Source organism: Ipomoea triloba, chromosome 5, assembly GCF_003576645.1.
Source record: "Ipomoea triloba cultivar NCNSP0323 chromosome 5, ASM357664v1".
NCBI classification, from domain to species: Eukaryota; Viridiplantae; Streptophyta; class Magnoliopsida; order Solanales; family Convolvulaceae; genus Ipomoea; species Ipomoea triloba.
The window spans coordinates 1,453,642-1,467,782 of record NC_044920.1 but is presented as its reverse complement, the minus strand read 5'-3'; the positions used below and the strand labels follow the sequence as shown (position 1 = coordinate 1,467,782).

The 14,141-nt window shown below is 33.2% G+C and overlaps 1 protein-coding gene across 1 annotated transcript; it reads left to right on the top strand.

The window, feature by feature from the left end:
- Nucleotides 1–4,402: 4,402 nt before the first annotated feature.
- On the top strand, nucleotides 4,403–6,735 carry LOC116019610 (two-component response regulator ARR17-like). Its single transcript, XM_031259884.1, has 5 exons — nucleotides 4,403–4,535; nucleotides 4,915–5,000; nucleotides 5,132–5,209; nucleotides 6,472–6,542; nucleotides 6,651–6,735. Exons 1-5 carry the CDS (start codon nucleotides 4,403–4,405, stop codon nucleotides 6,733–6,735), a joined length of 453 nt encoding a protein of 150 aa, XP_031115744.1.
- The last annotated feature ends 7,406 nt before the right edge of the window (nucleotides 6,736–14,141 follow it).

The following is a 14,141-nucleotide window of genomic DNA, read 5'->3' as shown; positions in this document are numbered from 1 at the left end:
AATGCTGGAAATTCCCAAGGGTATACTTCCGGCCATCCTCACAGTGGGAACAATGGATATTCCCAGGGGCGTACTTCCACCATAGTGTACTGTGTCACTATTGTCAAAAGCCGGGGCATATGAAGAAGGATTGTAGGAAGTTGTTAAGGCCGGGATCGAAGAAATTCCTCTGACAATGTTGCATATACACCTGAGGCGTCTTCCAAGACAGTCATGGTCTTTAATTTGTTGATGAGTTTGCCAAGTTTTCTCAATACCAAGACTCTTTGAAACATTTACTAATACACAATAATAAAAAATATGCCGACAAGAAGAACATAATAGGCTAAGATGTCCGAGAGTGGTAGATCCTTACTATTGTGTATTAGTATTTAATACGGCTTGGGTACATGTGATTTTAGACTATAAAAAATTTGGTGTCTTGTTTAAAATTAGTAGATTGTGATGCTATTTAATTAAGAAAAATTAATTTACTCTACTCAAATTAGTACTCTTTATCCAATTGTTTTCTTCCATTGATTGATCATGATAGATAGTCATCTATAGTTAGTGGTTTATTTGTTTCTACTTACTTTAGTTGTAATTTAGCTATTTACAATTTCGTTATATTTTATTAAAATATATATACATCGAGACTATTTCTTTGATTTTTATTAATTTAGCATTTTTTTTTCTCATTATTATATGACCTACTTCAACCAATTAAGAAACACTAGTTTAAAACTACGCATTGGACATTGGTTTAATCGCGCAACGCGTGTGTGATAACTAGTATATTATATAACAATGGATGCTCCCAGCATTCATAGAAAGTTCACACACATGGTAAATTTTTTAGCAAAATTTCATACGTATCTAGCATTCATATAATAGTTGTCACAAGGTGAAGCTGCCGGGTCGGATAATGGTGGTGGGGTCGGATAAGGGTAGGCCGGATATTGGCACCGGTGAGAGTGCGATGGTGAATTCCATTGCCGCCAATTCAACGTCAGAGGAAGGATCCTCGTCCATCCCCATATCAATTTTAATATTTTCTCCTTCTCCTTCACTTTCACTTTCAGTGTTTTCCATTTCGTGCTCTCAAATTTTGAGAGGTGGGATGGGCAGTATTTAAGTACAATCTCAATTCTGTTAGGGTGGAAACCCCCACTCATTGTTAGCTGAGCCAATTCTTCTTCTGTTATGGCGAAAGCTGAATTCTGTTACACCCCAGCCAAAATAACATAAATATTTCACCATTACAGGCTTTATAGCTAAAGTTGAAAATAAATAGGAGTTATGAGACAGAATTATCAAAGCTTGACCATTATTTGACCATCATAAATATTTCATTGGTAATGTCATCTTCAAAATCTGCAAAAGCATTTGAAGTGAGTTTCAACGATCAACAAAGAGGACCAATTTAATTTTGTTTTTAAAAGTGAGCCTAGGAATTTTTTATTTTTTATTTTTTAAAAGTGAGCCTAGGTATGGTCGAATTGGGCTAGACCCAACCCAAAACCATGATCCATCAATATTTTTATTAATATTAGAAGGGGAAACTAAAATATATGTTCTAACTAACTATAGTTGTACATGAATCTCCAAGAGGGGTAGCCAGTCCTATCATTCTCTAGAAAGGTAAGTAGTTCATCTAGAGGATCAATATTTACATGCAATCCTTTAGGGAAGTTCTTGAATGTCCTAGTTAGTTGGCGCAAATGATATTGTGGACGAATGAAACGGTCTCTGTTCTGCACAATTGCAGTTTCCTTTCAACACAACTGCAGTATCCGTTCACCACAACTGTAGTATCAGTTCAACACAACTGCAGTATCAGCCATGACCCATGATCCACGGTATAACTACTGGTTAGTTGGTCTGCTGTTGTATTCGACTCCCAGGGTCCTACACTTATCCTCCAAGCTTCTACATAGTTTAGTTCCTGTTTGCAGGCCATGAGTATATTGTATGTCACGTGGCTATATATCGGGCTGTTCATTATACCATCTACAATTTCACGATAGTCACCTTCAAATATAACATTTTTGAATCCTATCTGTATGGCATACTCCTTAAGGCCCAAGCCTAAACCTGATGAGTCCCTAATAATTTCCACACTGCCTGCCATATTAGTTGTAAGGTCTACAACTCCATCAAAATTTATTTTAACTGTACCTTCTTCCGGTTTATTCCAACAGTGTCTTCCCCAATCATGCCTAACGTGCAATTCTGTACCAAACATAACCCAAAACGTTCCAAAAAATAACATTAATCTTAGCCCATTCAAAATTATAATCCAAAACACTACACTATTTGTCCTCATAATCCTCTAAAATATAAGGGTCCATTTGGTTCGCACATGGGAATTTCGGAATCGGAATGGGTATCAAATACTTGGTAAGGGTAATGAGTTTTGGTGAAAGTATTTAGCATGTTTGGTAGTTGGGTGGAATGAGCTAGAATGATTATTAATAGTTGGGGAAGAAAGGATTAAGGAAAATGAAAACCTTATTTAATAAATAATAAGGGTATGGGTTTTCTCATTAATGGGGTATTCCAAACTCATAGTAGTATTCTCAAAACCTATAAACCAAACACTAACAATCACTTTTATACCCATTCCTTATACCTAAACCCACCAACCAAACACACCCTTAGCATGGTTGGTAGTTGGGTGGAATGGGAATGATTATTAATACTTGGGGGAAGAAAGGAGGAAGGGATATGAAACCCTTATTTAATAAGGGTATGAATTTTCTCATTAATGGGTATTCCAAACTCATAGTAGCATTCTCAAAACCTATCAACCAAACACTAACAATCACCCTTATACACATTCCTTATGGGTAAACCCACCAACCAAACACACAAGCATGCGCTCCATCTCAACTAAAAGCCTAAGCTGATAGTTGGACTGCACATATTATATTTATGCTCACATGAATATATATATATATATATATAGTCAAAATCAAGTGTGACCGCCCCTTAACGTGTGGTCAGTGCGACCGCACTACTATGTATACAAATATACACCATTCAATGTTAGAAAATGCACCACAGAAATATGCATCGTTAGGTACGCATCACCAAAAAACACACCACTAGATATGCAAATATACACCACACAGTGTTAGCAAATGCACCATTAGAGGCACGAGAGTTATGGTGCATTATTTTGGGTGTGTGGTGTATTTTTTTGTGTTTTTGTGTATTTTCATTATGGTGCATTTTCTAACAATGAGTGGTGTATATTTTTCAAAAGTATTGCAGTTCTCCTACTCAATAAGCAACAAACACTTTATTCATGATTAGTGTTACATTTTCTAGTATAAGTATTACATTTTCATCTTGACCCGACCTGTCTTATGGACAAAGATCCGTAAGACGGTTTTACGTAAGTTTTTTGCCTTTTAACAAGTAGCTAATAACCACCGTTTTAATTTTAATCAACATAAATTCCAACCAACTAAAAAAATGATATTTTTATCCCGTAACACTAAAATATTACGGAACATTTAAATTCTTGACAGTCATATCTAAAACGTTAAATACACCAAATATATAAATTTCCAATAATTGCCAATAATTATGATTTGAAGTGTGGTTTTCTTCACGTGTATCGAAAAGACGGCCCTCTTCCCCTAATAGTAATTAGCTAGCTCCACGAGTGCATTGTTGTTTGTCTACCGTCTAAACGTCCCCACGTCGTAAAACAAAATTTAGGGTGTGTTTACATGGGAATCGAAATTCAAATGAGAATCAAATACTTAGTAATGATAATAGGTTTTGGTGAAAGTTTTGCATGTTTAGTAGTATGGTAAAATTGAAATGGTTATTAATATTGATGTTTGGTTGTGTATAACTCCATAATAGGAATAAATGTTTTAAAAAAAAAAAAAAAATCAAGGTAATTAATTTTAATATATGAGTAACACTTGTGTGAGACCGTCTCAAGGGTCTCAATCCGTGAGACGGGGTCAGATCTTTGATTTATGTGTCGGATCTTTGACCTCATTAATCAAATATCCGACTTGTTTCACGGATTGAGACTCGTGAGATGGTCCCACATAAATTTTCGCCCTAATATAATGACATCCAAAACATCAAACAACAAAATCAAAACAAAAATTTAAAAGCACTAATCCAAACTTAAAAATTAGATTACCAATAAGATGGAATAATACCACTCAGGAGATGAGATTTTTAATTGAAGGGATAATCAAAGCCATAGTTGTATTTAAAAAATTTGTCAACCAAACACTAATTATGATTTTGATTCTCATTCTTAATAATGTGTAAACCCATGAACCAAACACACCCTTAATATAATCCACTTGGATCTTAGCTTCTTTAATTCCATTCATTCCCTCTCTCTCTCTTCTGCATTCTTTTTGTTGAAATTAAGGAAAAGAAAAGAATGGCTTGCCCTTCATCATCAATGGCAATGGGGGAAAATGGGGAAGATGAAGTCATCCATGTGTTGGCTGTTGATGACGATCCAGTTAACCTTATCATCCTTGAGAAATTGCTCAAGGCCTCTTCTTGCAAAGGTTTGATCATGGCTAAGCTAGCTGAGTTGTTTTGGTCATTAAATATGTTCGGTTTTTGGAAATATGTATAGTCATTTGTTGTTTTTTTGCTTACAAAGCACCATGAGCATCTCTCTTTCTCTTTGAGAGGCTACTCCCACAGTCTGACGGGTGAGACTCGATTCCGGATCATTGTTTATAAATTTCACTCCTGTGACCATTTGATCAAGTTGTCTATTCGGACTATATAGTCGTTTTTTGTGTCATTTTAATATGTTGTGTTTTCGGTTCTTGATGATAGCATCCCTTAAAGACCAAAAATAAAACATTTCTCGAATAAATTTGCATATATGTAATGTATGAGAAAGGAATTTGATGATAAAAAGTGGCATGGGTTCAGTAACTGCTGCAGAAAATGGGATGAGAGCTTTGGAGTACCTAGGGTTATTGGGAGATGATGATCAACACAACACTCCAAACACCAATGTTAGTACTAAATTCCATTCCATGAATCCACAAATCTTAATTACTTCAAATGACACGTGCATGAAAATTCATCAAAATTCACTCTCTGCTTCATCAACAATGATTACTACATACAGTACACCTTTCTGCAGGTCCCAAGGATAGATTTGATAATAACAGATTACTCCATGCCAGGAATCAATGGCTACCAGCTTCTCAAGAAAGTTAAGGTACCAATTCAAAATTCTTTTTTTTTTTTTTGGGGAGGTGAGCGTGGGAGTGTTAATTAATTATATATAATAGCCAACATATTTGTTTTCCCTTTAATTTCTTCCTGATTTTGAGATTTTCTAAGGGTATTTTGAGTGTTACGTTAGAGCAACCCCTTAGAGGGTTTGTTTAATGTTTTTGTACACATTCAACAGAGATGATATGAGTTGGATCGGAGGAGAGAGAATGGAGGAAAGAGAAAAAATTGCATTTGATATGTGTGTGTAGGGTTTTTTGTGGGCTGCACCTAGCAGGCATAAGCTATCTTCTTCTTCTTCTTTTTTTTTTTTTTTTTTTTGTCAAGAAATGTTCTTTTTTTATTCTTTATTTATTTATTTATTTTACTTTTTGTTTTCCTCTCCCTCCATTCTAGGTGTCTAAAAAGAAAACTTGAAAAAAATCACCAACATGCTCTTAGGTTTTTGAAGAGAAAAGTCTCCAATAAGAGGGTATCTTTTACTCCATTTTGAAAAAATCAAGTCAAAGTGTACACCATACCATAGCGCACATATGCACTTTGGCTTTTAAAACAAGTTATTAGCTACGCTATATGCTATGCACACAGGTCGATCTACCACTTTTTTATTTACTATATATATATATATATATTCTAATCATGTAAGAACTAACCTTAACATGCAAAATGTGAACTTGTTAAAGATTGCATCGCAATTACTACGTGATTGCACTGTTACGACTCTCAGACATGCCTAGAGGATCTTGAGGTGCAATCTTATAGTAAGTGCAACACAATCCTTCACAAGTTCGTAGTTCGTAGTTCGCAAGTTAAGGTTGGTTCTCGATCACCTGATTATGGACTTATATATATATATATATAAGTATGCTCAAATGCGGCCGCGCTTTCCCGTGCGATCAGTACAGCTGCTTTGAAATATATACTAGTGTTAACAAAATACATCACTAGTGTTAGAAAAATGTACAACAGTGAAAATGCAAAAAAACACACTGACACACCCAAAATATGTACCATGTCCCTACTTGTGCATTTTCGCTGGTATATATTTGCATATCTAGTGGCTTATTTTTTTGGTGATGCGTTCTAATGGTGCATATTTGTATTGTGCATTCCCTAAAATGGTGTATATTTGCATAGCTAGTGGTGTGGGCGCGCACACACTATATATATATATATATAATACCTTTTTTTTCATTATATTATATTGTAATATGTTGAGGTTGGATATATATGCATTGGGCCCAGGAATCAGCAATGCTTAAGGATGTCCCAGTTGTGGTAATGTCATCAGAGAATGTTCCAAGTATTATCAACCAGTAAGAACAATAATAATAATAATAATTATTGTTGGATTAGTTGATCAACTGTTAAACTACCTTAAATTCAGTTAAAAGTAATTAATAATTAATTTGATGAATGAACAGATGCTTGGAAGAAGGAGCTCTTAAGTTCATGCCAAAGCCTCTCAATCGCTCTGATGTGAAGCACTTAATATCTCAGTTACCTTAATGCATGCACTTCTTTATTTTTTTAATCGATTTGCTGTTTAAAATAAAATTATTGCATGTATGTTCATTGGACGATGTTAAAATATTACAATGTATGATACTATGATCTATTTATCTATAACAAGTGTGATTGTTAATCTATCACTATCTCGTTCGATAATCAACTAATTAACCTTAGGTATTTTAGATGTAGTAACGTCTCTAATGGTTACAATAATAGATCGAATATACTCAATTGTTTTTAGATGAGTCTTTTAGTTAAACTTGGGCTGACTTCTCTTGATGACAAGACAAATGTTCTTGAAACGACAATTGAGTATATAATCTATTATTTTTTATACTTGATAATTATTATTTTTTGAATTCATAGATTGGTCTTAATTATAATTGAAAATAAAATTTTAGAAGGAATCGATCTCGACGAAATTTTAATTTGTATTTAAATATGAACGAAAAATGACACTTTTAAATTACTTTTGATTTGTATTTTTCTTTGTTAAATCTTTATGCGTTATATTAGTTACATTTTTATTTTTGTCATAAAATACAATAATTTGAAGTCCAAATGGATTTGAACTCAATTACCTCAGTTTTTATAAAGGTTTTTTAGATCTTCTAGACTTTTATCTTCATATGTCAGAGGTCTTTTGAGATTATGTTTTTTACTTTTATAAATAGAAATAGTTTTTTGCACTTTTAGTCCCACGATTATAGTGGCACTATCAAAATTGATCCATGACTTTCAAATCTTGCAATTTCGGCCCACGACTATTGTTTTTGTTGCAAAAAAAAATCATTATGGCGGATTTTCCGTCAATTTCTCGCTGGAAAAAAAAAATTCCCCTTTGAAGCGAGTTAAAATGGACATTTACATTGTTGACCATTGTTGGCCTATTATTATGCTGACCAAAGTGCGAAAAAAAAAAAAAAAAAAAAAAAAAAAAAAAAAAAAAAAAAAAAAAAAAAAAAAAAAAAAAAAAAAAAAAAAAAAAACTCAATTGGGAGAGGAACCCTAATATGCTCGATCTCATCTCATCAAAACAATTGCGAATAAGAAGAAAATATTGATTGCCATCTTCACATTCAACACTTAATTTTTTTAAAGAATTTTTTAATTCTGAAATTTTTTGAAAAATTATTATATCAAATATTTAAACTTTAAATTTTAACTAAAAAAAATTGTACTTAATTTTAGCAAGATTAAATTGGCTACATATCTATTTAGAAATGAATCAGTTTTAACTTTAGTTTACCAAAATCAAAATAATTTTGGAGTCCAGGCTAACGCGATCACATGCTTTTTAGAAATGAATTAGTTTTTTTTTTCCGGCAATGGATGGCGTGTTGAAGATGACAATCGATGCTTTTCTCTTGTTCGCAATTGTTTTTATTACATGAGAGCATATCAGGGTTCCTCTCGCAATTGAGTTTTTTTTTTTGAGTTTTTCGCACTTTGGTAATTAAGCAGAATAACATGTCAACAACGGTCAACAATGTAAATGTCCATTTTAACCCTGCTTGAAAGCAAAAAATAAAAATAAAAAATTCTAGCGAGAAATTGACGGAAAATCTGTTTTTTTTTTTACCCGGTAAGAAATTGACGAAAAATCCGCCGAAAGGATCCTATTTACAACAAAAACAATAGTCGTAGACCTAAATTGTAATGTTTGAAAATCGTGGATCAATTTTGATAGTACCACTATAGTCGTGGAACTAAAAGTGCAAAAAACTCTAAATAGAAATTTCTATTATTATAGTGAAGTTTAAATTATTAAAAGAATCTCTCTCTTCTTATATATGTTATTGTCTTTGTCTTTGCAATTTACTCTATTATATATATATTTATAAGATTGCATCTTGAAATAAAAATAATGAACGTCTAAATTAAACTATTAAATATGTTGGGTCTTTATTTTTAATGAAACCGCCTGGCCTTAAATATAGGAAGAAAGAAACATAAAGGATGGATATGATGAAGAGAACCCGTGACTCCATGAGCATTCTGAGCCTGAGGGGTCCATGGTCTCATGAGACAACAATATAAATGATGGGTGGTCTATGTCATTTTCAGCATATGCTTTCAAAAGAAACGGTCTCATTCAGCTGACTCACCATCAACGTTCCAAAACTTGTTGATATATATGACAAACCTTGAGTGGATGGGACCGGGAGAGATTCACAGATTGTCACACCATTATATTATATATTATATATTTAAAACACAAGCTCAAATAACATATATAGAGTAAATAGTGCTGCAGAATAAATAATATAAAGAAGGAAAAAATGTTCACTAAACTTTTATACATTGTACAATTGAACTATTAATTAAACAAAAAGAGTGTGTAATTGGACCATCAAAAACTCAAATTGTGCAAATAGTATTTTTTTTACAAGTTACTTCCAAATTTTCCTTAGCAAGGAGGAGGCACCCATGACAACCGGATAGACTTCTCCGCGACCATCAAACGGTTGTCCATCTCCGTGATCGCCGGAAAACAATTGAAACTTCAAATTTGCTTTATTGAATTTAGGGAGTGTTTGGTTCGCATATGAGAATAGGAATTGGAAGAATCAAATACTTGGTACTGGTAATGAGTTTTGGTAAAAGTATTTTGCATGTTTGGTAGTAGGGTGAAATTGGAATAATTACCAATATTGGTGTTTAGTTATGTATGATCCTATAATGAGAATAAAGGCTTTAAAAAAATACAAGAACAAAAAATTAAGATAATTTATTCTAATATAAAGACATCTAAAGCATCCATATGAACCAAAAAAAAAAATTAAAAAAAATCTAAAACTATTAATCCAAACTTAAAAATAAAATTTTCAATTAGGAGGAAAATAATTGAATGAAACCTTTATTTTATTAGGAAATTTTGGATTTTTCTAAGTAAGGGGGTAATCAAATCCCTTCTAGAAACATATCAACTAAACAATAGTAATGATTTTAATTTCCGTTCTTAAGAGTCATTTCCATTTTTGGTCCTACTGTTATTGGGACATTGCCAATTTTAGTCCACTTCATTAATTTTTGCCACATTGCGGCCAATCTTATTTAGTCCTTGCCACTTTTAGTCCACTGTTAAAATTTTCGTCAAATTGTCGTCCAAAATAGGGGTATTTTTTGTTTTTTCATGCATTGGTCATCTCCTTGACCCTTTGCAGTGGTTTTCCTTACACATTTTCATCTATTGAAGAGGTCCGGCGAAAGTTATGTGAGCCACATTACAAAGCCATGGCTTTTACCGGACATCTTCATTGGATGGAAATCTGTAAGGAAAACCACTACAAAGGGTAAAGAAGATGGTCAAAGCATGAAAAGATCAAAATACCCCTGTTTTGGACGGTTATTTGACGAAAATTTTAACGGTGGACTAAAAGTGCGAAGGACTAAATAATACTGGCCGCAATGTGACAAAAATTAATGAAGTGGACTAAAATTGGCAACGCCCCAATAACAGTAGGACCAAAAATGAAAATGACCCCGTTCTTAATAACTAAATCCATGAACCAAATACGTGTACCGTTAGTTTTGTGCCAAGTTGAACTAAGGGGGAAGGCCGTTTTCCAAAAAAAAAAAAAGGGAGGCCTAAATGGCTCGTCGTATGCCAGTCTGCAAAGGCCATCCATCTGCATAGGGAAAAAAACCTGTCCAGAGTACCATCTGAAAATCCATGTGTGAGTGCGTGTTTGTTATGGGGCCACTGTAGATGAAAAATTGTTTTAATTTTTAATAATAATAATTAAAATAATTTTGTATATATAATTATATATTATGACATCATATTTAAGAAAATTTGAGAGTAACCTGTAAAAAATGTTATTTACACAAATTTTGAGTTTTTAATGGCCATATTTTTTTGTTCAATGGTTCAATTGTATAATGTGTAAAAATTTAGTGACTTATTTGACACTTTTCCTACAAAGAATAATCTGGTAGGCACACTTTTTCAGCTCATAATAATTTAGTCGGTATTACCCAATTATAGAAACACATGCATTATATTACACTAGGCATGAAATGAAATAATGCCAAAGTCCAGTCATTCTTAATTTAAAGAATGATACAGAAATTATTTAGTGCAGTCAAATGCAAAAGTCATTCTTAAATCAAATAATGACATTAATAATGTTGATTTGATTGCACCGGGTCTTTTCTAAAAGGTTGAATCCCCAACTCCAATGACTCCCACGCCCTAGCATGATATTTGCTCACTGTGCACAAGAAGTCCCTTCACTTTGAGAGGTTGTCCCACACTGCCGCTGGTGAAACTCGATCCCTGGTGTCTTCTCCCAAACTTCACTCATGTGCCCAGTTGATTGCACCAGTTCTGAATCCATTCATGAAAGGGGCGAAGCCGGGCAGCACCTCACCCCTTATATATAGGAGACATTTGAATATATATATATATATATATATATATATATATATATATATATATATATATATATATATATATATATATACACGGAGTATTACTCAAAGATGAAGTGTTTAAATGGTTAGGTATGTATGTGTTGTTGTAGAGGTCAAGAGGTCAAATTTTCTTACTTGATTAATATTTTTTAATCATTCGCCTGGATAAAATTTATGGCTCAGCCCTTTGTCTTCATCTACAATTTTAGAAGATATTTCAGTAGCCCCAACCCAAAGTTTACTATTTGGAGAGATCCTTATTAGTTAGGTCAGGATAAAAAGTTTTTGAGATAGGAATCAATATCTAATGAATTGAATGGTTCGAGTATAAATGAAAGAAAGAAAAAAGGGAATGAGACATCACAACGAGATCTTCATCTCAAAACAAAAAGAAAGGATCCCACTTCACCATCATCTAAATTTTCAATAATTGCGAATTACGATTTGAAATATGGTTCTGTTCCTCGCATGTAGGTATCCAAAAAGATGGATTGTCGTCTTCCCCTTGTCGTCATCCTTAGCTTCACATCCCACTCAATTAAGGAAGAGAACAAGATTATTAATTAATTAAAAAGCACCATTAATAACAGACAGTCTAAGATGTTTTCCAATAGATTAAGATAATTGCAAGTACCATACATGCATTATATTATGTTGTTTAATTTGTCTGCAAACTCAAAGCAGATTTCCATCTTATTGGCCGGTAATATGATTTTTAAGTTTAGATAGAATTAATGGTTTTAGATTTTTGTTTTGATTTTTTTGTTCATATATATTAGTGCTTTGGATGTTATTATATTAGGATCAATTACCTTGATTTTATTTTTTTATTTTTAAAACATCTTATTCCCTCTTTAAAAAAAAAAAACATCTTATTCCCATTATAGGATCATGATACATAACCAAACATTAATATTGATAATAAAACCTTATTAATCCACTCGGATTTTCTTTAATTTCAATTCATTCATTCATTCTCTCTCTGTCTCCCTCTTGCATTCTTCTCTGACTTCATTATCACAGTTTAGAATTTTTTGCACTTTTAATCCCACGGATTAGATTCGTTGATCTTTACGCGTGCCAATTTATTCAATTAAGTCTACGAATAATAAATACATTAATTAAAATTTGACTACTTCAAATGATAATAAATATTATATTCATGGCCAAAAATCTACAGAAAAGTAGTATTGATGACAGAAATTATTCATGCAATAATTAAGGGTTAGGAGGTAGAGTTGGAGTTGTAGTTGAAGTTGAGGTGGACCAGGAGAAAATGATCATCATCATATATGTTAATATAATGCAAGAAGAGGAACACGGCAGAACGGACATGATGGCGCTTACACGCCCGAGTGCCCTGGGTAGCGACGCGGGACAGCGCAATCGATCCGCCAGGGGCGCCTCGGGCCCGGGCGGTGATCGCGCCCCTCGCGGGGTGGTGGATGCGGTTGTAGCCCTGGGTGGCGGTGCAACCAGCCGCCACCCGAGTCAACTAGTCACCCCGGCCGGGCGCTGCGGCCCTGGGCGGTCGGCGGGTGGCAACCACCCTTCTCCTTCGGACCTCCTTTGCATAGGTTTGCATCTTGACTTGCACCGCTCCTCTGTTGGGCCTACCTTGCACTACCTTGATCCTTGGGCTTGGCCCCAACCAAAAAATTGTGTCTATATCCCATAACCCCATCAAAATATTAAAAAAGATAATGAAAATAAAATTTTAATTTAAGCAAAAAATATTTTACAAAATTTGGAATAAAATAATTCTTATTAATATTACTAAAAATATATACAATTATTTATTTAAATTATATAAAAGTACAAAATATAAATTTTAACTAAATTAAATATTTGGGAGTTTACGACCCTATTCTAGCTGAGGCTATGGCGTTTCGTGAAGTGTTGTCTTGGATAAAGGAGCAAGGGTACTCAAATGTTATCGTCTACTCAGATTGCTAGGCTCTCTATTCAAGTCTTCACCCCAATGAGAGTGTTCGTTCGGATGTTGGTCATGTTATTTAGTCATGTTTACTTTGGATTAGTTCGATTCCTGAATGCTATGCTAGATTCATTAGTAGGGACGCCAATCGGCGGGCTGCCCACTCTTTAGCTAAGGCCGAGGGTGCCATTTCCGTTTGGAGAGATTCTCCACCTTCTTTTTTGTCCAGTTTACTCAGTTAATATGATTGCAGTCTTGGTTTTCAAAAAAAAAAATATTTGGGAGTTTCCATTTTATTTAAAACGAGACCATTCAATTCCATAATATTTAAAACAAGCCAGACCCTAAAATAAAATAAAATAATTTTGTAGAAATTATTATTATTATTATTATTATTATTATTATTATTATTATTATTATTATTTTGACAAATTCCACAAACCAAACGTAACGTTAGTGGCGGAGACAATGGCACCAAGGTGGCAGAGTGCTGTTATGTTCGTTTCTGTTTGTCGTTTTTGATGAATTTGGACGTTAAACAGAAATACAAATACTCCGTTTTATGTTTTATGTTTTTTTTTTTTTAATTTTTCATTAATATTTCTACGTATGTAAGAAATAATACAAATTTCATTTAACATAACTCATCTAAATATCTTTTGAAAATTTAACTCATCTAAGTATATTCCAAGGAAAATTAACTCTTTTCTTGAGTGAATAAGAAAACACTCAACCATTATTCGAGATTGAGAATATTCATTAGGTAAATAACCTTATTGTGCAATACAGTAAGTCAGTAACCCGCACACCACACAAAAGTTATAAATTAATTTTTACTTTGATTAAATGACTATGAGAGTTGGACTTCTCTTAACTTGTTGAGACGTTTAGTTTAAGACTATTAGGTAAAATAAGTTAATTTATAACAAATATAAAAAGTAGTCACGCGTCATTTGTTACATGCCATATTCTTCAGTAAATACAAAATATTTCGTAAAATTATTTGATTTAAATAGTTTTTTTTTTTAAAAAGTAATTCAAAATACTT

What these genes read in the sequence shown, in the direction of transcription:
- LOC116019610 (XM_031259884.1), top strand. Translation starts at nt 4,403, where the DNA reads ATGGCTTGCCCTTCATCATCAATGGCAATGGGGGAAAATGGGGAAGAT. An exon ending in CAAGGCCTCTTCTTGCAAAG is followed by an intron (nt 4,536 to 4,914) that starts GTTTGATCATGG and finishes GCATGGGTTCAG; the next exon opens with TAACTGCTGCAGAAAATGGG. An exon ending in AGCTTCTCAAGAAAGTTAAG is followed by an intron (nt 5,210 to 6,471) that starts GTACCAATTCAA and finishes CATTGGGCCCAG; the next exon opens with GAATCAGCAATGCTTAAGGA.